General features: G+C 36.4%; 1 protein-coding gene across 3 annotated transcripts in view; it reads right to left on the bottom strand.

Moving 5' to 3' along the window:
* Window positions 1–24,874, bottom strand: part of JMY (junction mediating and regulatory protein, p53 cofactor) — a 65,086-nt gene that overhangs the window by 2,336 nt on the left and 37,876 nt on the right. For 2 of the 3 annotated variants that reach the window (XM_086479323.1, XM_086479326.1), the window contains 8 exons: window positions 24,676–24,826; window positions 22,279–22,448; window positions 17,412–17,577; window positions 13,550–13,737; window positions 7,622–7,708; window positions 5,023–5,118; window positions 3,822–4,368; window positions 686–1,449 (listed from right to left, as the gene is read on the bottom strand). In XM_086479323.1, coding sequence (XP_086335449.1) covers window positions 1,142–1,449; window positions 3,822–4,368; window positions 5,023–5,118; window positions 7,622–7,708; window positions 13,550–13,737; window positions 17,412–17,577; window positions 22,279–22,448; window positions 24,676–24,826 — 1,713 coding nt within the window. In that variant the 3' untranslated portion in view covers window positions 686–1,141. Of the gene's footprint in view, window positions 1–685; window positions 1,450–3,821; window positions 4,369–5,022; window positions 5,119–7,621; window positions 7,709–13,549; window positions 13,738–17,411; window positions 17,578–22,278; window positions 22,449–24,675; window positions 24,827–24,874 lie in introns of those variants that run through there. The other variant, XM_086479324.1, reaches the window with a different exon arrangement.

Below are 24,874 nucleotides of genomic sequence, written 5' to 3'. Positions count from 1 at the left end.
ATCACAACATTCAGCAGATGATGTACTAAGTCACCATCACTTTTTAAACAGCTTTAGCACTTTATCAATAGTCACTCTCCAGCTATAGTAATAACTAACCAGGGCAGAAATGCCTGATTGTATCCAAAAAGGTTATCTTTTTCCTACTGCTAGCTGTGTTGCAAGGCTGATAATTATTTAGCTTCCATACTCTTGAAATAGCCTTTGATTTCTGAAGAGATTTTTAAATTCTTTACAGATTGTCATACCTCTTTTTTTCTCCAAATTTTAAGTTTAGTGGGAACTTTTGTTAAGACTTAAGTTCATCCACATGCCAGTAGCAGAAAAGAACCACCACAGAAGAGTGATGTATGCTGTTGCTGTAATCAAGAATCTCTTCATGCTATTGATGCAGCCAAAATTTTGAAAACTAATCTCTTGCCAATTTCTGGTTTGTTCTGAAATAGTTATCTTCATCTGCTGAACTCAGATATCTGTACTTCGAGGCACTGTACCTTAGTATAGTGCAAGTTCATGGGATTTGTCCAAGCAGCAGAAGTATAAATTATATTTGTATATTTACTGTTTATAGTCTGGAATTTAATTAAGTCACAGAGTTTACAGACTGAAACCAAGCTATCAAAAAGTCAGTAACACAGAGTAACCAATGAGATTTCAATGTGTTCAGCAGTTAAATCTAACTGTCCTTCACCTGGAGCTCTTCAGTCTGAAGAGACAAACATACTAAATTTTTATAAGGCCAGAAGTAATTAGAAAGTAAGTACAAAGTGTGTCCAAGGATGATTGTGCTGCTTTGTAACTTAAAAGCTTTTTAAAGCTTTCTGGTAAGCTACAAACAGTCCCTTCAAATTTATTAAATGAAAACAGAGCTTTTTTTATAGTCCTGTCAGTATTCGGCAAAAGTATTCAAACAATAAAAGGCTACGATGTTGCCTAAAAAGTTTTCCTTACTATAAACTTCAAATTCTTTGAAAAGTCAGCGATACCAAATTCATATGTGCATGTTTTACCACATTAGATGTCAGACAGTTTAGCCACATTCATACTAAGTCTCCTAGAACACACAGCCTGAGGCCTAGCCGCTATTGTTATACAAAAAGTGGGGAAGAAATATTTTTTTTAAATGTATGTTAATTACAGGTTAATTTTCCCAGTCTGTGCAAGGCAAACTCTCCTCTTCATCCTCTGATTCAGGTGATGCTTCCTTAATTCGTCGCAATGCTTCATGGATGCTCCTTGTCAGAGGGTCAGTATCAGGCAGAATTGTAAAGGATTCTCTCAAAACATCCTTCTGCACTTTCTTCAGTTTCACCCCTTTCCTGATCTGTGCCAAGATGTTATTGCTATCATCTTCATCAGGAAAAGGAGGGAGACTTCTCTGCTCAACTTTTCTTAAATGAAAGCTGCCACGTTTCAAGGAAGCCAGCACTTCATCCATCGGGGAACTCACTGCAGTAAATCAAAAGACCTTCAGTATTATTTTTACTACATTTTACTAGTCTTCACTTACACTTCCAACAGACCAAAAAGTAGCCACATTAATGTGATAGTCCCATACCATAAGTATATTGGTAGCTCCAATATTGTTTTAGCCTCCAAATTTGTCTTTCCTATTACCAGGTCAAAACTGGTTTATACAAATAATTGTAATTTCTAAAACTACTTAACCTCCTATCAGGCAGTAAAACTTTTTGAACAAGATGGCTTTCCTGTTTGCAGTCAGGAAAATCAAATAGCTGCAATGAATCCAATACAATGGAAGTGTTTATTACATTATTTTGCTTGTCTTTGAAGCTCTGGCAATGAGTACTTACCTTAAGTATCGGACTGTGCAGTCCATTCTCAGCACTTTCATTTTGTGGCTGACCTTACCTACCATATGACTATTACTACATGCCAGTGAGAGAAGCAGCAGTATAGTCAGCAGCATGCATTTTCCTGCTTCTCTGGACTCATGTGTGTATTAGCACCTAGCCACAGCGTGCCTATATAAATTCCCTTCCTTTATAATTACTGAAAACAGAAGTAAGAGTTAATACTTTATCGCAAATCCTTCCTTTATCACCAATTCGAAACTAGTTGTCTGCAGAAATAAAATCAGGCTTTGGCTCTTTGAAGAGCCACAAGTAGGTAAGATCTCAATCCTGAGAATGCATTACAATGAAGTACAATAGTCTGAAATAGCTGCTCACATACACTAGCACATACAATGTGCAGCACATACGAATCAACACATAAATATCCATCTCTAGCTCTTTTTGTGTATTGTAGAATACTTGTTTTAAACCTGTTTTGCATTTATGAGTGGGCTTTGTCCACCAGACTAATGGCCCAGACAGTTGGGATATATACAAGGAAAAGAGAGAAATAAAAGAAGAATCCAGGACTGCACATTTGAAGGAGGAAGGAAGGACTATAAAACACTCATCTGTCACACAGAGACAAATTTCTGAAGCCACTTAAGGGACTTGGAAAATCTTAGGGAATACAGAGCAGAGGTAGAGTGCTGCTGCAGGCATTAGCAATACTTTTAAAAAGGAGGGCATAATTTGATTCCATATTTGTCATTTTATGATGTACAACAAATTGCACACATGATGAGTACTTTATATAAAACTGCAAGATAAAATGGGTATCAGAAAAATAAGCAAGAGGACTACAGAAAAAGAAAAATGGAGCACAGCAGCAGCAAAATTGATAATGAACTTAAGATGCTGCACCTGTGACCTGCAAGATTCTTAAGAGCTTAACTGTGCACTCGCCTCAAGGGTTTTCTGTCATTTAAGGACAACTCTAGAGAAAACACTCGTGCTTGTCTGATCAATGAAGACAGTTCTAATTTTGATTTTACATGGCTGAGGGAAAAATGTCGGTGGAGGGATGTTTTCTGCAGTTGTAATTGACAGAGCCAGACAGAATTTGTAATAAGATATTATTACAGCATATTACAGCAGTGTGAATCAAGGCCCACTGAAAGTACTGAAAGTACTTTTTCTCGGTGACTTCAGTTCAGCTGAGTGCTTTTGAAAATCCCATCTCTTATTTTCAAATAAAAACTTTAGTCCAACATAGCATGTTTCACGGAAACACGACAATTATTTTGTTTAAACATGGCTGCCATACTCCCCATTCTATATAGGGGATAAACAGGTAAAACCAAGTTACACAGAATCAACAAGTTGTAACAGATCTCCCAACTCAGCCCTGTGCTCTATTCATTCTCCTCAGTTTCCAAAGAAGTTCATGATTTTTTAACTATTTATTAACGTGCTTTGCTGAATGATTACAGATTTAATTTCCAATTGCAGTTAAACAAATGTATTCTTTACTCAGCTCTCAAGGGTACTTGAGGGTTTGTGGATTTTTGTATGAAAATTTGAAGAAAACTTGAAGGAAACATTCTCAAGGTTTCCAGTGTAAAAAGACTATTATTCATTTTACTAGGTCATAAATTATGTAAAATTATGTTATTAAAATACTGCACCCTCGGGTGAAGCACATAATATTTGTAGTGCTGCCTGTAAACTAGATAGGAAAAGATTCTTTTACTCAACATTCAGCTCCATTTTCTAGCTAGTCTAATGTGGTATATCGTAGAGTCAGTTTCACAAGTGTTTTCCATCTAACTGAACAAGCATATCGCACACCATCCTAAAGGTCCCAACATTTGTTTCAGTTGCCAAAACTTGTCAACTGAAAAAGATTTAACAACTTTCCCATTAATAATTATAAATGTATCACAGCATACACATTTTTATAGAGCAAAAAAGAAGAGGAACTGATGTGCATCACAATTAAATACACAGAAATTAAAACATTACCTCTCCTCCTCTGTAAACCCTCTAGATCACCAGTCTTCTTAAGCTTCTTCTTGGCACTGACTAGCTGACTGCTGTCAAACAGATATGCTGGTGGGACACCAGAAGAGTGCTGGACTCCCTTCTCCTCACTCTGACGTTTAACAAAGCTGTCACTTTTCTCTAAGGATTTGGTGGCATCTTCCTTGGAGGGTAAAGGTGGAGGTGGAGGTGGTGGAGGCAAAGGGGGTGGAAGTGGTACTACAGTAACAGTCTCTGGTTGAAGCTCGTTACCGGTAAGCGGAGAAGCACTAACATGAGGCAGTTCAGAGGTAACACCATTGGGAGGTAACAAGATATCCTGAAGTTGTTCTAAGCTTGTGGATTCTTGCACTTGCAAAGGCTGAACTGCATTTTCCAATTCCACCTCTTCACTTTTCTCTTGGATTTGTATGGTTGCTGGCAAAGATTGAGGCTGATTGACACAGGACAGTGAGCTGGCTGCACATTTTCTTCTTGCATGAGCCAGACGTAGTCTGGTGGATTTAAGTATTACTTGCCCAGGGTACCGCTAAAGTGAATAAGTTATTTACAATTAGACAAGTACATGCAATGCGCTATTCTAGATTCTAAGTATCTGTCGTTAGGGTTTGCCTTAGACAAGTAGAATTCACCTGCTATTTTCATTCATTTTGTTCTGGATGTAAAAACAAAGCAAATATATCCTCACCTTTATGCAAAAAACAATCCGTTTTCTTAATTTTTATTCTTGGTTAAGCCACAATTTACATGCAATTGGTCTAATCAGGGACATACAAGAATTAGGATTTTACTAAGAACCAGACTGTACATTCAAAACTCTTTTGTCTGGAAGCTAAAATTCAAAATTCCCTCTTGCTTTCCTAATCTAAACTGGCTGATGGCTCCCTCTGCAACAAAGTCCTCTCTGACCTAATACGCTGGCCTTAGATGTTAATCACACTGATGAAAAGTGTCTTGTCCCAAGGTGTAGATGTAGGAGTGAACAGAAGCTTATCATGGCACTGCGAATGCAAAGGCCAGAGGAATTCATTATCAGCAATGCCATATTTTGTTATACATTTTCCAAAGAACAGTTAACTGCACAATGAAAGAGAATAGCTAATAGCATAGTATAGTCATAGAATAAGTGAAAATTTCTTTTGCAAAATAAATTAGTGGAAAGGAACAACTCTTCTTCTGTTACCTGTTTAAATGTGCGAAGTCTGTCCAGTGTTTTCTGTCGTTCCTGACTAACCCAGGAGCTCTTTCTTTCCTCTTCATCTTGTAATTGATCTCGCTTCTGAGGAAATATGGAAAACATGTAAATATTAAATCCAATGCTATGTTTAGCATAATTTTAAAAACTGAATTAGAATAACTCTTCTACTAATTGTTAAGAATTACCTAACAATCTGCTTCTCAAATAAACACTTCTGAACTTCAAAAATGGCCTTTGTCTTCCCCTTAAAAACCATGCATGTCATGTTTTATAAGCTTGAAGAAATGCAAAGGTCAGTAAAGAAAGATTTCAATCAGAATTGGAATTATTACCTTGAAAGATGAAAAATAACTAGAGACATGACAGAACATTATACTGAAAAAAGCCCCCTTAAATGAAAACCAGTATAAATTAGCCAGACAGCAAACCAGTATCCATTTTCTCTCATTCCCAGAACAAAATGACAGTCCAGATTGCAGGGTTGCCCATTTAAAACAAGTCATATTAGTATTTTCAGAGTGCAAGAAATCACAGAACACAGTGCCACAAAGGTTTTAATCCAATATTAAGCAAATGAAGCAAACATTTTCATTATCATTTACAATAGTAAATGGAAGTTTGTATTTAGTTAACTTAAACTGTCATGATTTAATCCAGCTTCGTTTTCTGCACTCTTACTTCAATAAAGGTTTGATGCTCTTCCTTGCAGCTAAGACAGTTGTATTTTCTTCTTGTTGGGGGATCTTACCTCAGTGAAAACCACATTTAGATCCACCTCCTTTAACTAGTCATCCGTTTTCACAAAACTTTGGGAAAGTTACTACGTCTTTGAAACAAACCACTACTCTTCACTCAAATTTATTGAAAATGGATGCTAGTTATCAGGTGACATAAGTCATTATATGCAGGTTCAGGAGCTATCCAGAATAGCTGTAATAGAACCAGTGACTATAAAGAAAAAAACAACCTCAGCAGAAACTGCAGCTTTAATTCTTAAATGACTCACAGCATTTAGTATTGCTTTTAAAAGCTCATCTTCATCATCATAATTAAAAAGTTCACTTTTGTGAACTTCTATTGTCATTCAGGCAACACAAAAGCAGTGCCTGCCTGCCATTTTCAGAATTCAGCTAGTGGCCTGGTGTCCTTCAAAAAGAGCCAACTCCCGTGATTTGAAAGGAAGTAAGTATAGATGCATTAGCGAAAGGAAAAGGAGAACATGTCTGAAAAATAGTAAGGACAGGAAATAGGAAAAGGTGAAGAGGAATAGAAGCATGTGGTAAAAAGAAAGTAACAGAGCAATGAAGCAAAGAAGTTAAAACAGAAGCATAAAGAAAAGATTATAGCAAGAGGAAAGGATAGTTCTACCACCACACCTGCATGTTACATATGCAATCAGATCAAAATTTTGCTGAAGCAGTCTCAAACTCAAGAGGTTTTTGTTTTGTTTTTAAATAAGAATAGTGAAATTGCAATTCTTATTTGGTTTCAGGTTTGGACACTCTTGAGGTTATCTTTTCAAAACTCTTCATGAAACTAGTGGCAGAAATCCTATTTTACAATAACAGTAGAATTTTTCAGTCACGTTATTAACAGAATAAAAGACCAAAAACATTAGCATAATGTTCTTTATATAATGCAAGCATGCAACTCCATGAAATAAATAATGAAAAAGCCCTGTAGAGTTTGAGACAAAGTCCTTCAGCTTTGTTAAGTCTTATTTTGAGAGTGATAAATAGACTACAATTCACACAGCAAATTCCTTCTCCTTATTGTAAGAACTAAAAAAAAAAAAATTAAAATTTTTCTAAGTTCCTGGAAAAGTATGTCAATACATACTGTCTTTCACAAGTAGCCTTTTCATAAAATAAATTATGCAGCTGACTTCCTGGACAAATGTATCAATGTTAAAAATGTATAAGGATGAAATAGAATCACTTTCACTAATCTAATTGAAGCCTGAATTAAAGAGACTTGGATTTCAATGCATCTTTGTCAGTGATCTTTATTAAATATTGATACTATATCAGCTCCCAAGACCTACGCCAGAATTTGAATATTCTTTAAGATAAAGTCTACTATGTTCAGCACAAGAGTTAGACTAGCTAGCCTATTCCCTGTGATGAGACTGTGCAGAGGACTGTGGAGCATATAGCTGGAACTACATCTTTATATCTCACAATTCAAGTGACTTCTTTTGTAGAAAGAAGAAAAATAATGAACGAGCTTATTAAAATTCAAGAACAAACGCATAAGGCTTCCTTATTCATCTCAGCATATCTCATGCTGTACTTGGAGATGTGTAGCATCATCTATGGGCACATGATAACAAACTGCATGCAGCCTAACCCTAGCAGTAATCACTTAGGATGTGAATCCAGCATTAAAGAACTGTTTTATTTGCTTGGGTTCAATGTCATCCTAACACAGTTATATATTCCCCCTTACCAGCATAATATGATACAGGAATCCACCACTCTTTTCAAACAGCTATCACTCTGACTATTCTCCTAATTAATATATAATGAGGAATGCAAGCTATTAACTAAAGGCTAAACTCTACAGCAGAAAACTCAAAACTTACTAGCTGAACAGTATGGTGCATTTTGTATTCCTCCTCACTCTGGTGACGCTGCTGGATCTTTTCATTATGCTTTGCAATACAGATCTCCTGTGGAGACACAGAATGTTATCTATATGAATTTCAAATATCGATTTACAGGGTATAATGTCATATTTAGCAAATAGAACTAAATATTAGAAAATAAAAATTATAAAGCCTATCTCAGACAAGCTAACTTAACCAAGCTAATTCAACTTACAATAAAAACATAAAATGGAAACAAAACCAAGACAGACAAACCCAAACCTATTATTTTTAACTGTCAAAAGAATATACACAAGTAACAGCTGCTTGAAAACTGTTCTACAACATCAGTACAAAAGTGGCAACAAACACTGATTTGTCAAATATTTCATAAAACCCTTGTATAACTTCATGTATTTGTATACATGGATAGTAACTCAATAGAACTCAAATACATTTCATATTTCTGTTTACGCAACTAGACAGCTTCCCATTTACAAGTGTCAGTTCATCTGCATGTACAAACTGCAAGCACAAACAGTAATAAGGTTGTTACAATTTTATGCATGCACAAACCGGCTCACTTATTATATCAAGTTCACATCTGTAACATCTGGTTTAAAAATCAAGCATTTATTACATTGCCTGCACACAAGAACAGGCTGGGAAAAAAAAACAAAACAGGCCACGTTACAATAGATGACACTTAAACTTCAGGTAGGTAATATAAAAAGAACTGAAGTATAAGGCATGTGCAGGATCTTAGAGTAGTGACAGGACAGACAAGTTCACAGGACAATACTGAGGGCCAGGAAATCAGACAGTAAGGGCAATGAAATTAAGCCTGCTATAAGCACCACTCGGAACAAGAACAAAGTCAGATGTGTAGTTAAAAACACATCTCACGGCTGCGTAAGACGGGGCAGTGTTAGGAAGCAGTGTGGAGCATGACTGCAGCTAGAACACTGAAGCAATGGGGTTCCTTGGCATCAGTCAGCTTGACTTACCGGGTGGAGCCAGACAGGAGCTTTGCCATTGAAAACATTGCTTGGGGCAGCTGACAGAGTTATCAGCCATCAAGCAAGATACTACAGTAGTGGCAGAAAGACACAAAAACAAGGAGGGGAGGGATAAAAAAGCACACAATTTTGGACACTTGGAAACACAGAAAGAACTACATTCTCCCACAAGCTGACTATGGACATACTGTGATCACCTTAAAAGGTAGCCAGCATTCCTGTATAGGACAGAAATACCATGCTGTCTTGAATGTTTCTAAACAGTAAGACCATCAGTGTTGCTACCGTATACAGGCAACCGACAAGAGCCTAAGAGTATAAGTGTCTGTGGAAATACTGTCCCAACTTCATCAGAGATGGGGGGTATGTGTGTAGCTGGAAAAGCTAATCCATTTAATTTGTGACCATAGAAGGACAACCTATCTCATTTCTGCATTTCAAAGACACAGCAATAGCTTTAGAATTATTATTAGAGAACCAGAAAGACTTTTTTGTAACACTACCACTGATTTAACTTCATAGCTTATTCTCTATTTCTGTGTTAAGTTCGATTAAAAGTCTTCTGAAATAATGAGGAATGTATGTTACAAGATATAAAAAAATACTATAAAGTAATGAGGAAACATACACTAGGTTTGCTTTGGGTTTCTTGACATGTCTCAAATACCTGGGGGCACACTTTTATGAAACATTATCTCTTCAGCATCAGTATTTAAGTCTTTCTGATTAAGAGCAATAATGAAAGATATTTTAAGCATTAAAGAGGATAAACCAGACCAAAACATATTTGGTGCTGACTTTGTACTGATAAACAGCCTACTTTAATGTAATTTGTTCTATGACTTGAAATCATAAAAAAAGATTAGGAAAGGCTGAAAACATGTTGCAGCACAGGATTAGAAATTCGAATCATCTTAACTAATTACAGAATGGTCTAAAAAAAACCAAACCAAAGCAAAAAATGTTGCAATTTCATAGGGACAAATGCAGGGTTGTACTTGTAGACAAGATTAAGTGACTGCAAACAAAGCATAAAGAAAAAAAAACAGCCAGGTGGCAGCATTAAAGAAAATTATCTGGATGATTATGGCAGATTACGAATTGAACACAAACCAACAAACTCTGGCAAAAAAAGAAAACATCATAATTGGGTGTACGAGCAGGAATACGGCCTGCTGCACATATGAAGTAGTCCTTCCTTCTCAGCACTGGGAAAGCAGGAGCATTTCGTCCAGTGTGAGCCACACAACAGAGAGCATCAAGAAGTAACATTCATTTATCTTTTAATCACCTGACTGATTTCACAGTATCAAATTGTACTTCTATTAAAGAGACAAAAAGAGAGAGCTGAGAACCATTTCAGCCCTCGCCCCTGGATAAGCTACCATGTTTAAGACTAGTAATATCTAACATATGTGAGAGATATCTGCATTAGTATTATATTTATTTAACTAGTTCCAGTGATCCTTGCTTTCAGACTGAAAAGCATCCCAATTAAAAGGTTAGCTTCTCATTTAGTAAGCTCAGTACATGCAGAAACCGTGTTTTACTACAAGCATTCTGTGCAGTTACGCCCTTATGTTGTAATAGTCGTAGTAATAATAATAATAATAATAATAATAATAATATGAAAGCATACCATGTAACCCTACACCAGTTGTCACTGCATCTACATAACACCTGTTTTGGCACAGGCTGTGCTTTAAACTGTAGGCTTGCAAAGTAGTAAAGGTGTCCTATTAAATGGACACAGTAGCATGTGAGGAAGCTTCCTAGATCAAAGCACATACTATGAACATACCGCAAATAGCCTCACCAACCAGTTGCTTCTCCCAGTCTGCTCATAAGAAATACTCTTCCTGGATGTAAAATAATTCAGTTTCTTCACAACTCTTTTTCCAAAGATATCTTTCTAGATGCCTTCTACATCATCTTTTTTACCTTTACTCTTTACTATAAATCTAGCTCCCTAATAAAAAAGCTGCCTGTTTCATATGATAACCTAATTAATACTACCGTGCAGCCAGTAGGGGGTAGATTGGGATAACAATAGAGATATCCTGCACGAAAAATCTGTAATTAGCTTTCAAGAAATAAGAAAAACAGTGAGAACACTATTAAAATCTTACTTTTGAGTAACTAACTCACTGTCACCAACACAAAGGAACATCAGGAAATGACTGCTTAACAAATGCAAATAGGTTCATACAAAAATACATGAGAATAAAGAGTTTATACTCATGGCAGTATAGCAAAAGAACATCAACCTCTATAAACCATAAATTTAAAAAATGCTGGCTCAGTTATTCAGAATCAAAACTGAATGAGGTTTCTAACAAACCTTTACCAAAAGTTTCTAAATAAAGGTTTGATACAATTATTTGACATCATTAAAAAATAAAAGCAACAACTGCAAAAACAGGGAAGGAATTTCTGAAAAACAAAAGTAATAGAGACTATAGTCACAGAAGTTTATATTTGTATTACATATAAACTTATTCTACACAGAATAACCGATTCCTTTTCACTGCATTGTTTCTCAACAGAAAAAATTTTCAAATACCCAGATGATGAAATTATCTCCTCCAAAAAATAAAAACTGGTGATATGAGAATCATTTCCTATTGTTTTCTTAATCATGATAGCTGCTCCCAGAAAGGAGGCATTCTCCTAAGGGAATCTTCAGTTGCCAAAAAGCTAATAATGAGGAAGGACTGTAATTTCTAAGTGTATCACAAGACTGTGATATACACCACTTAATGCACAGCTTCCTTTTGGTTTTGGTGGGGTTTTTTGTTTTGTTTTTTTTTGGTTTTTTTCCAAGTACAGGACTGAAAGGGTAAAAAAAAAATAGGAGAAGAAAAAACCCACCAAAATCCCATCAACCCAATCCAAAACAGAACATTTGTTTACTAATATGTTTTAAGATACTTTGCCAAAACAAGCATGATTAGGAACATAATCTGAAGAGCATTAAGTAGACTCTAATATCAGCTCATAAGTGTTTCTTAATTGAGACAGACAGACTTTGAGAAAGTTTTACCACATCGTATGTACTCTCCAGATGTACCCTCAGAAACTCATTCTTTTCTCCACTTAGCATTCAGTCATCACTGAGCTCACTCTCACCATCTAGAGCCTGCTTCTGCGTCCCATCTGTATCTTTGTTCTGCGTGCTTAACCTAAACTGCAAACTCTTCAGAGCAAGAACCCTCTTTCCCACCAGTTTCGTAAAGTACAACTACCCACATCAGGCACTATAAACAGCATTCATTAACAGTATTTTGCAATATCACTAGAATGGTCACTCAAGATACTAAGCTTGTTTATGTTTGAATCAAAGACAGAAAAGTCTTGATTTTCAGGTAATTACTAGTAAGCTTAGTAGGGGTCTGCGTTACTCAGCAGTAATGAGAGCAGCAACAGTAAACACTTCTAACAAATATTCATCAAAATGGCTATATTCTTTCCTGACCAACTAGTGCCGCAAAATGGCACACAACAGATTCTGCCTATTCTTTTTGCTCAAATAAAAGTCTTTGATGTCCCCCTGCAAGTTTAAATACAAGTTATTCTAATCTGTGAATTTTTAGGAGCTGAAAGCTAAGTACCTCGCTGCAGCACTCAACTGCAGATAACGCTATGCTTGACAATGAAATCAGAAGAGAGCTGGAACTAGTTCTGAGAGCACATGTGATGTCCAGCAATGAAGTTTCACATGGAGGAATTACCTCAGCTCCTGAAAGCAGAATAGCCACATTCTTCTAGCGCAACGTTGAGCAGACGTGACTATATTACTCCTGCATGAAGACTCAGACGAGCAATTACTACCATATATAACTCTGCATCACATTTCAGTGAATTAGTTTATTCCTCTTAAACCAGGTATTTTATCATAGTACAACCTTGAAACAAATCAGCCAATTAAAGGTGACTAGTTCATTATACAGATAAGAAGGCATACTAAAAACTCTCTACTCCTGCTTCAGGGTTCCTTCTTGACTTGTTAACTCTTGTAAGTACGGAACAGTAACTAGGCTATCACTTTTAAACAGGTTTGTCTACTCTGCAAGATGCCAGCAGTGTCTTTTCAAGTTCAGGAGAAAATAGCATAACTATTACAATATAGCCTATGCTAATTAGCATAACATGACAGATAGGATGTATTCCTTAAACTAGTAAAAAGCCCAGCTTCTGGACACTTATTCTTTTTACAAACTCACAAAAAAACAAACTCAATGACTGCAAGCAAACTACTTCCCATAACAGGCTAACAAGAGGCATTTCTTTTATAATAATTTATTTGCAGTCTTCTCCATATTGTGTTAATCAGAGACAGGACAGTGACTGAAAAAAAACAATATTCTGCACAACATCCCAATCATGTAATGCATGAAAAAGGAAAGTGGCCCTGAACAGCACACCTAATCTTACAAATTAATATTATATACTGGATTTCATATACATCTGCTGAATACAGAATATCACTGACACATGATATAAGTCTAAAAGGATGAGGTAAGAGAATGAAAATAAAACTCATTAGTGAGAAAACACCCTTGAAAGTTATCTTCAGCCAATATATATAAAAATACTCTCTGTAAAAACATGCATTCTAGCATGTACTTTCCACATGAAAGTATCCTGATTTGTTAACAGAAACAAGTTTATTTGTTGAGTTCAAAGTAATTAAAGGTTCCTTTAAAGCTAAAAGGTAAACTGAATCTTAAATATATCAATTTAATAATACATGCTATTATATTTGGTACTCTGTAAAACAACTTTTGGTAAATAGTAAATATAATCCATGAAAATTCTGGGAGACTTGGAAGTTCATCTGAAATGAAACCTTTTGAAGTTTTATTAAATTTGCTAATTATGCTAGAAATTTGCAATTTAATAATACCTTCTTATTTCTGAGGTAGGCTTTCTTGGCTGAAATACGTCCACGTCTTGCTTCCAGCTGGCGGATTTTTTGTTGTAACTTTTGCAGCTCCTCTTTTTGCAAGTGTATAGATGTTGCTGCATCCTCTTTTTCAAGCATGGCTTCCATACTTTCGTAAGTGTCATAATATACCACTTCATCTCTCTTCTCTGTTTTAAAAATGTCAGCAATGAAAAAGTCAAACCAGTAGCTTGTATTTGATTAACAAAACAAAAACAACCCTCCCAGTGAGTTGCAAGATTTAATCTAGAAGAATGGTATCGTCCTTTCAGAAGGCTATCAAAAATCAAGAGGTCAGAGGAAAAGCAAAGCACTGTAGGGCTTTAAAGTTTATATGAAGAACAGAAATCAACATCAACGAAGCACGGTCTGGTATGCAGGTAAGCTCAGAGCTTTAAAAAACAAATGCAACTGTAACTATACACTTGTTTCTGTATCCTAACTTGACCACAATGTCCATGCATCTCTTTGGGTCTCTTACATACAAGGGACCCACGATGTGCAGTAATATCCTCTGGTCTTTACTAACAAAGTTCATGATGTACAGACTCTTTCTGAAGTTTTTGGCATGGGATTCTTCTGCCACAACTGACTATTAATTTCATGAAAGGAGAATCAGACAAAACAACAGCAAAAATCCTCTCTTAGGAGGTTTTTGACCCCCCAGTCACTGCCTCTGCTCAGAGGCAGCAGAGGGAGGGTAATTTCAAGGCGATCCTTCAGAGTATTACAGGCCTGAAGAGGAGGTCATTACTCATAGTTTCATCAACAGTCATGATTTTTAGCCTCCCGAGCAAAGCATTCAGTGTAACATTAAGCTCATCTCTGAATGCTGCCTTCTCATCTCTCACCAAGAAGGAAGGAGCAATGATTATAAATCCTTGCAGAATGTTGGGATGAAGAAGCAGCAAAGGCCTCTTGTCCCTTATTTCACTGGCACAACAAGCAGGGCATTTTTTGTAATACACAAAGAAGGATCTGCATCACTGCTGGTTAAAACTGGTTGGCACGATGGTCAACTGTCTACTCTGCAGCACCACCAAACCTTTTCATTTCAACTACATCAACTACTTCCAGCAAGACCGTAACTTCCTCCTACTTCTGCTACTAGATTATTTGGGGAGAGGGGCAGGGTTTTTCTTCAGCACACTGTCCATTTTAAAACCTGCTGCCACTTCATGTTATTTGCATGTATAGACTCTGATTACCATGCTAACTTCAGCTCAGCAGAATATGTGGTAGGACCAGAAAAGAAAGCACACCACTGTATTAACTTTACTAATAATAACAGAGCTACTAGACTATTTATATCAGCGCTTAGTTAAAAGAAATAAAAACAAAAAAAAACCCCACCAACATAAATTTCATCCATAAATAAAACTGACAAGTCACTAGAACACACTCTGAGACACCAGTGGATAAAAATAAGACTCATGGCTAACAACAATTATATTTTGCCATGGACTTATAAAATGGGAGAATTTGCATGCAAATTTTGTTTTAGAATAATTTCATACAGACTTAAAGACAGTAATTTAATATAGAATACAGATACAGAATGTTAGGGGTTGGAAGGCACATCAAAAGATCATCTAGTCCAACCCCCCTGCCAGAGCAGGACCACCTAGAGTAGATCACACAGGAACGCGTCCAGGCGGGTTTTGAATGTCTCCAGAGAAGGAGACTCCACAGCCTCTCTGGGCAGCCTGTTCCAGTGCACAAGTGCATCCACCACAAAACCACCTTACGAAGATCTGTGAATAGTTTGTATGGACAGGATAAAACCCATTAAAATTCCAACCTATAAATGCACATTTTGTGAATTTTAGTGCAGGTATTTACACAACGAAAGTAAAAAAAAAAAATACTACTGTTGTTTATAATATGACAATCTATTATCATTTGATACTTTTCAGATCCAATGTGCCGAATTTGCAAAAGAAAATGTTTTTCTTCTAGCTTACAACCAACTGGCAGTCAAGTCAAATCATGCTCTCAAAAAATTATTTTGGGACTTCATTATAGCAGTACTTATGATGTCCCTCAAATCAAAACTGAATCCAAAACTCTCTGAAATACCTCTGCAGAGCCAATACAGTCAAAGAGTAAAGAATAGCAACAGCCTCTACAAGTCGCTAAGACACGACACACGTATTTGAAATCATACAGATGTGCACAATTAAAAGGCTATTATTTTTACTGACTATAAGTATACTTTAAAAGTGAAGCGTAATAGGAGATGCAACAGACCATTCTTTTCTCTTTGACAGCATAGGAAACAACACATATTAAAAGACCACTATATATTCTAGCTGCTCTTATTCAGATTTGGTGCTGAAGAGTCTTGAAGAGATGTAGCCACTTCAGTGTCACATTCTTCGTATTACTCTTTCTACCTCCTCCACTTAAGTAAAGTCTGAAGAGGTAATTTCATTCTTTGAACAAAATTCCTACACATTTAAGAACTTTATTTTTCATTTTCTGTCCTATGGGTTATAAACTGAGTCTTGTTAAAAAACACTAATTCCTTCTAACATAGACAGCTGCCTTTAATAGAAAAAACCCACAACTTTTGGATTTATTATTAAAGAATACTTTACAAATTTAGAACAGCAAAGGAAGCCAGAACAATGAATTGTTTCATTGCCATGGGGGAAGGAGAGGGCTAGTTTTTTAGCTGACTGGTTTTGTTTTATTTTGGGTCAGGTTGTAGGGTTGGGGTTTGGGTTTTTTTGAGATTCCTGGAGAAAGCATTAGTGAGAAGTTGTAATGACCTATGATGTTTTTATAGCATAAATCTCTGAGGGCCCTTTGGTTTTACTATGACTACATCAAAGAGAAAGGATTTTGATACACATTCCTTCTCAGCCTCCTGTTCAAGTGATTTCCTTCAGTCCACAGGTAAGCAAACCATACCATGCCTTCAGTACTAAAATTAAATGTCTGATTTTCCAAGTACAAAACCTATCAATCTCTAAAGCACTAACTAGCTCTCCACAGAGGCACCTGGTCAAAGCTGCCACATTTCTTTAAGTCACTTATAGAGTTTTCAATCCTCATCTTCCATACATGCAGTTACAGCTGTTGCAATCACAAGTCTAAAGGTAGGAGATTCATGTAACAGTGAGAACAATCCATGATCCCCATGTTTTCTGTTTTTCCAGAGGCAACTCTCAATACATTCCAACTTCAAATCTCTTCTAAGTGACTTTTCTGTCCGTAACAAAATTTGCTATGCAAGCCCTATGTACTAAACAGTAAAACAGAGTTTGTGCAAATAAAAACATCACCTACAGAAAGGTCCAAAGGCCAGAACTGGATTCAAAACCACTGTATGGTGTACCTGTCCGTTTCCATAGTCTGTGAGTACACAAGGTATAGTAGGTTCTGGAAACGTAAGGTTTGCATCACTGCTCTAGATCAGTGAGATGGCAATACAACAAGCTTCAAAGTTTAGCTGAAGGACTCTGATTTGCAGGAATACCTTTTGAAAACAAATCACTTCAAATAAATGAATAGTACCAATGCAAATTTTTAATAAGACAAGTTCAGTAATTCAGACATTTCCTCCCCCGAATTTAGTTTTCCAAGACTTTACATAGTACCTTCTATGCTTATTGGCAATGAGAACCAGATCAAAACTTCTGTATGTATATGCCTTATCAACAGGTATAAATTTTAATTTAACAGTACTTATGTTAGAAGATCCAGCTCTTCGCATGGTAAAGAATCTGTTCTCATTTCATTCCCACAGGCTTTACTGGACGCTTAGGAAGAGAACTATCTTGTACAGATTACATCTTAATTAAAATGCATAAAGCACCTGACATCAGTCTTCTGATGCTTTCAAGTTGTGCTGTCAGCAGCAGCTCTTCACATTTCAAAATCTCAAACTGCACTTCATATAATTGAAGCTGTAGATCATAGTAATCAGCTTCCAACTGGTCCAAATGGGCTATGGCCTCTGTACCACCTTTCAGGCTCTGCATCTAAATGAAAAAAGAAGAAAAAAAAAGCACCACATGACTCTGGGATACCAAGCAGAACAGAACACAGATACATAATAAAATATTTTCTTATCTTCAGTCCAAAAAGTCTAAAAGTTGTTTTGCTGATAGCATCTAAAAAACTACAGTTAAAACTATCACTAAGAGGAAATTGAGGAAAAAAGTGAAAGCTAGTGGAAACAGGGATAATTACATACACTGATCCTCTTGTAATGACAACTTAACTGAGGAGTTTCATCATTTCTGGAGTCCTTCACAGGAAAATAAAAGATCTAGATCAAAATATGTATACATCATTAGCACTTATTTGTGTCATATATTTGAAATCGAAAATGTGACACAAGACAAAATTGAAATGAACTCATATCACCCTCTTTCATTCAGCCAAGCAAGATTTAATCGCTCAATACAGTTAGCCATTCAGACCATATTTAAGAAATTCCGACATGTAAGGGGATCTTACATGCTGTCACACTTTTGAAGGAATTCAAAACCATGCAGCTCTACAACCTGCATGCAGAAGAGTTAGGGCTACATCCAAGTTCTCTACCTGCTCAAGAAATGTATCACTGATGATTTCTCTCAGATAATGGATTAAAGTAATTGTAAATTTTACCAAATATTTGTGATCTACGTGCACTACCATTCTGATGAAATGTTGTCCAGTTTCTGTATTACAGACATTCAATCACTAAAACCAAATGTCTAACAAGCAAAAATACAGGACCTAAAAACTATAAATTTCAAAAAGTATTTACTAGTATGTTTTTACATTATGGCGGTTTCTTCAAGGTGTAAAACTGTGTCTGTAATTAATAGCAGAAATGGGTTTCCTTGGTTTTATTTATCACACATTTAAATATAACCATACTAAATCAGAAATGTATCTGTACTGAATTAAACTAAAGACCCATCTTACTAAATATCCTGTTGCTGACAAAGGCTAACTGCAAATATCCAGGAAGATGAAACATAGTAGGCAGTGCAGTGAGACCTCCCTAAAAAGTTTGACCAGCCTCCACCACAGCTTGCACCACAGTGCTGCCTTTCACACAAAATAGACTTCATGGAATTTATTTCATATTTTATCCTATCCCTGTTTTTTTTTAGCATTTATGCTTTTAGCACCTGTATCATCATCCATTGACAGGAATTCCACAGCTCAATGAAACACTAAGGAAACAGTTCTGTATATTATGCTTCTTTCCATATAAGACTCATAGAAGACCTGTGAATCAATTCTTGTAAAGTTTATTTTTAAAATTTCTTTTACTATATTGTATATTTACTGAATGCACTTTTTTGTATATCAGCTACTAGCCTGAAAGGCTCAGTAAGTCCTTAAGTGAACATCATAAATCTTACTAGCAATAATGTAAAATTTATATGTTTCAGTCCAGCGCGACTCCAAAATGTCTTGTTATACCATTCTATTAGTCTGCATCCATATTAAGTTACTAATTGTGACCAGAACAGTAAATGACATGATGATGGCATATTTGGAGTGAATTAGAGGCTAGTTTTCAAGACAAAAGGACTAATTATCTTTAACCTTCCAGTTTTTCCATATAAGAGGAATAATGTTCACTGGTCAGGCAGGGTATATCCTGGGTTTTAGCATTTTCAAAGGATTTTCTCATTGTTAAAAAAAATATAGCATAGCAACAAAATCTGGTGGGTTTTTTTGGGGGGGGGGGGGGGGTGCTGTTTGGGTTTTGTTTGTTTGCTTGTTTTAATTAATGTAATGTCATTCAAACTTCTACCAAAACTGAATCTTTGCTTTGTCAGTGAACTGTGAAATTTACTCAAGCTTACTTTTTTTTTTTCTTTAAAAAAAGATATTCCTAAATACAAGTCCATAGACTTTGTATAAAGACACACAGACACAAAAACGAGCCATCTTCAAAATATCAGCTTATTAAGTTATGGCAACTCAGTATTTCATTCAGTTGCACTGGTGTCTGCCTGATAAAGGACCTGTCTAACAACTGAATCTCAGCCCTGCAAGCACACATTACAGATGCTGCCAGCTACCTGGTCAGTTTTAGAGGTATACCACCACTATATTAATTCTTCAGGTGCAACAGTGATGGGAAATTAGTATTGTTGTATGGTTCTCAGGCAGATATCCTAGCTACGTAGTAGACCCCCATGAAAAAGAAAAATGAGGACTGTTAATTTCAGTCATTTATGTTAAAATTTTATGTGAGATACTATTGCAAGTGTGGTAATTCAAAACAGTATCATAATTCTTGGGAAAATTTCAGCATATTTTGTTAAAAAACTAAGAGTGGTTCAATTCTTAATGCTACAAGTTGCTATCTAATCTGTACAAGCAATTTGCTGCATCCTTGGTAGGTCTTTGGCTGATCGACATGGTGAAAGAAACACAAAGAACTTCAAAGCGAGAATGTTACAGGAAAGAAACATTTTGTAGTTGGACAAAGAATTAGAACTGAGGAGATCTGAGTGCAATTTCCTGCTATGCCACAACTTCCTTTATTAACTGAAGCAAATTATTTAGTCTCTCTGGCCCTTATGGCTTTTGTTGTCTCATTTATATTAAGTGAAGAACTTAAGCAGGAACTTAATAGTTCCTAGGCAGAAATGTATCATCTGTAAACCCACACATTGATAATAAAGATATAACGGGTTAAAACAGAAAGCCTCTGTCAAGAAGTATGAGCACACATAAAGTGATAGATTACAAAATTAATAGAAAAATAGCCTAACATGGAATACAAAAGTGAGGGCCATCAAATCCAGCTTTCTACTCCATGGAATGCTTTCAGACAAATCTAAAATGAACTGCTTTCATAAAACCGAGTTCTTAAAATAATTTCCATGTTGTTATTCTTGTTCTTATTCTGCTTTTACAAGAACAAAACCAAAACACAAAACTCTGTTTGTTACTCCCACTGGAAGTCTGTTCCAGATACTCCCTCCTAACTGCCAGGAGACTTCTTCCATATTTCCAGTCTTTGCTCTGAATTGTCATTCCTTCTGTCTTAATCCTCAGCTCAAACCTTGACAAATTTAGTTTCTTGAGCATTTTAGTCTTTTTAAAGGAATATCCCATTTTTACCTTCTATGCTTAGAAAACCGTAGCTAAGTGGTTTGCCAGAGAAGGTATTTCAGTTCCGCAATTACTTTCTTTGTAAGATTGCAACCCTTCTTCTCCAATATGAGATTCTCAGTCACATTTGTCATATCCAACTTTGCATACTTAGGGCTTTTATATTCTCAAAGCAGAAAAAGATGTTTCAGAACAGAAGCTGGTCCTCATATCTCCCCATCACCAAGTTTTGACCCAGAGGTCTCTATACCTTGTAATACACCATCCCAAAGCACCATGCCCATGCACACCCATTAGATGTTCCTCATTTCTGCATCCCCAAAACCCCCAGACTCTCAGTTCAGAGCCTTTCACCCCTCTGTATGAAATTCTCCTTTTCCTAATGCTTTTGCACATCAAAACAAACAACCACTCATTTACCAGCTCTCATTCAACAAAAATTCACAGAAGGTCTCCACTGGGAGAAAAATAAGATGTGCTATGGAAAAGATGACGCATGGCTGCTCTAAATATGTGAATATATTCAATATAATATTTCCAATTAGCACTGCTGGATTCCCTCATCAACTCTTAGCTAAGGATGGCAACAGCCTGATAACTCAGTTTTCCAGACCATTCTTGGCTTTCGGAATCTAAAGAGCATTGAAATGGAGCAAACTTTTTATTTTTGTGCTCTGGGTCTTGCATGTACTCTCTTTTCCTTGCAGATCAAGCTGTCTTTACCTTCCTAAAATAGGCACACAGTCTATCAGGCTTACAAACCCACCAATCTATACAGTGCTGAAGTCATGAGTTCTCTGAACAACCTTTTCATAACAGAACGACCAGATTAGTGAAATTTTGCTGAAACATTTGAAAAGCACTCCAAAAACAAGCAACTGATCGGATAGAATGTAAATTAACATTAGTATGACGAAGTTCTTAGCACCAAACATCCATACGATAGCAAATTCTAAAAGGATTTGCAGCATTCTTGCTTTTGAGGAGGTGTCATAAAACCCAATAAATGTGGGGGTTTTCTACTAAGACATTTAAACACAGTTTAACACACGCACTCTTTCCTCAGGAAAGCTGTAGCTAGCACAACAATCCTCTGGAAGATTGCCTTAGTAAGTAGGGTAAGCAAAGACAAAGAGAGAGCAGTACAACAGGCTAGTCACCTGTGTATTTACTAACGTTCAGAAGCATCCACCTGGAATGTCAGAACTCTTCCAAAAAGGTGGTCATGCCTCTGAAAGCTCAAATGTGGAGATTACATAGCAGCAGGTTTCTGTCTTATCCCTTCTCTTAATTTTATTCATCTAGTGGACAGCTGTAAACATTAACTCTAAAAACTGCCTTCGGGATTGACTAACCAGGAAAAGGTGGACGGAAAACCTAAAAAGTAAGTGGCACAAAACCCACCACACCTACATTGCAAGTCCATTTGTCTAACATGGTAGAGTGTAGCAAAAGTTTAAATATAGACTTTTATTATTTTAAGCTGAAAAATAATTACTTTCAAGTCTGGGGTTTTTTTGTTTTGTTTTTTAAGTACTCAACACTCCTTAAGATTTGGGGTTTTTTCTGCATGTTTTCTTTTTTTGTTTACTGGTAGGAAAAATTACCTCCTCTTTCAGCGCATGTTTCTTCTGCTCCAAACAGATTTCTTTAGCACGCATCAACTGCAGAGTTTCCTTAGAAACTGCATACTGAAGCTTTTCCATACGTTCCACTGCTGCGGCCCATGCTGCCTTACCAAATTTTTTCTGGTCTGCTCGCATTCGATCGTACACAGCTACAGAAGGGAAGACAAGGCAGACAGCTTACCAGTCTACTCTTCAGATCACTAGTGATTCTACTGCAGACAATGCAGACACACATTTCTATGCAAAAGCATACAAAGATCTCCTAGCAGGGAGTAGTCATTCTACAGAGTACTAAAGTTCAAATCCAGAATGTTAAGTACTCTTGGGATTCATGTAAATATGCAATTAGCTATTTGTTGATAATTTTATCACTACAATTCCAATTTTTGTTATGCACAGAGGGACGATTCTGAACTACTGGTTCAGAATTCTTGACTTAATAAAAACCTCATTAATGCTACCATGTGGTCTTAAACTGCATCCAACGTTTTCTCCACTTCTGAAAGCATCAATTATCAGCTACTAAAGTCTCCAGTTTCCCTTAGTAATTTCTATAATGCAGTCAAATCTGCAGAGTGAAAAAAATTACAATTTACAACAAAAATTTTAGCTTGACCTCAAGTGCAATAACGTAAGAATACTGAAGTAAATTTAAGTAACATCTATCTTTTAACTTAAAATGCAGGTTGCTTCACAAAATTACTTCAAATTAACTAAACAAATTATAATCTGATCTTAATATGCAGAGATGAATGACCATCTGTCCAGGAAGACTACTTCAGAGTAGCGGGAGTCCCTTGCTTGATTCAGATTTTCTATTCTTGAGCCCCAGACAACATCTAGACTGACACACATGAGCTTTTCACCATTTTTAATATATAGAACAATCACATGATACTGTACACTTAGCTTTGCAAAGCATAAGGCACGCAAGTCACACTGTATACTTAGCTCTGCAAAGCATAAGGCACGCAAGTCACACAATCAAAGAGATGGCATTAAGTCTCCAGGTGACAGAAGACAGTACACACTGTTAGGTAATAAAAAATAACCTTTATGTTCTCATGTGCTTTTCCTTTGCCCTCTGTTAGTATTTTGGTATGATCAGCAAGAGGCCAGAAAAACCCAAAGCATAACAAAACAGGCAAGCAACCTATATACCAAAGGTCTATGGTTGTAAACAGTGTCCAAGCATTTAATTTCCCAGTGTTTTTCCCCACAATCCTGACTGCTGTACGTAAAAAAGCATGTGAAAAAACCCCAAAAGTAACTGTAAATACAAGTTCTTTATCAACTAATAGGGTATTTTATTTGCTGCCTTTGCCATACTAGAAAAGGAACCAAACTAATTAAATACATTTAAAATTTGCTCTCATTAAATCATTCCAACATGCTTGAATTGGTTTAGTCACTTTTTCAAAATAAGGTGAAGTTTCATTTTATCTTTAACTTGGGTTTGTCACCAAAAGGAAAGAATTTTGCAGTGACTGCTTCTCTTGAGGCAGATCTAACAGTCATGCAGGGAGATGACAGGAAACCTACCAATCAAAAAAGATTTTCTCCTGGGGTACAGATCATTTATCTGCTTGCACAATCACTACCACCAAGGCAAAGGAAGAAACAGGAACCTGCGGTCAGGCAGGGAAGACAGCAGGACATAAACTCCGCCAGTGGTAGCCCATAGTCAAACTAAAAGAGGTGACATGAAACTACATCCTCAGGTGTTTGCTTTAATAAACTGATTATTTAAGTTAAAATGCTGCAAGGATGACAGCATTGATGTACATGGCAAGTCACATGACCCGGTTTTACTGCACCAAGTCTTTACTAAAACTGCCACATTCTTCAAGTGTAGAAATGCCAAGGTTATCTCCACGAAGATTTCTGAACAACAGAGCAGCTTTCACAGAGTTTCTCAGAAACAAGCTGCTGTTTAATATTTAGGGCTATGAAAAAATTTACTGAAAGGCAGAAAAGACAGGAAAAGGAAATTTAACTGAAAGGTAATAAACGCTACGGTGGTGTGCCATATCCAGTTCACAAGACAGAGTTCATTAGGGAATCTATGCTCCCTAAATCCTTTGCAAAATGTACAGTGCAGCTAATGCAATCACATTGAGAAAGTGGTTGTAAAACTTATATTTAAAATTTCTATTCTGCTCACTTCTGATGATGCTATAAAAAGGCTTATTGGTGAAATACCCGAATAGACACGGAAGAAGAAAGAAATGGGAATGATAACTGCATCTTCCTCATAGAGAACTTGGGGGGGGGGGGGGGGGGGGGGAAATCACAGTACAATACAGAATATAGTAAATATTAAATAAATTTTTTAAGATCTTTTATTTGATGTATAGGATAGTAGAAAATAACTACCTTTCTGTGTTTTAGCTGTTATTTCAAAGTATTTAACTGTAAGATCTTGAATAGAAAGCACAGCCATGTGGGCTTTTCTCTGCCAATCCGCATCTTCTTTTTGCAGACTCTCAATTCTTCTGGGACCTAGGTAGTCATTCTCTATCGAGATCTGAAAATAAATCAGTCCATAATTAATAACACAATTAATGATTGCTAT

Source organism: Leptosomus discolor, chromosome Z (genome assembly GCF_034619465.1).
Source record: "Leptosomus discolor isolate bLepDis1 chromosome Z, bLepDis1.hap2, whole genome shotgun sequence".
In the NCBI taxonomy this organism is placed as follows: Eukaryota; Metazoa; Chordata; class Aves; order Leptosomiformes; family Leptosomidae; genus Leptosomus; species Leptosomus discolor.
This window is presented reverse-complemented; position numbering and strand designations above follow the sequence as displayed.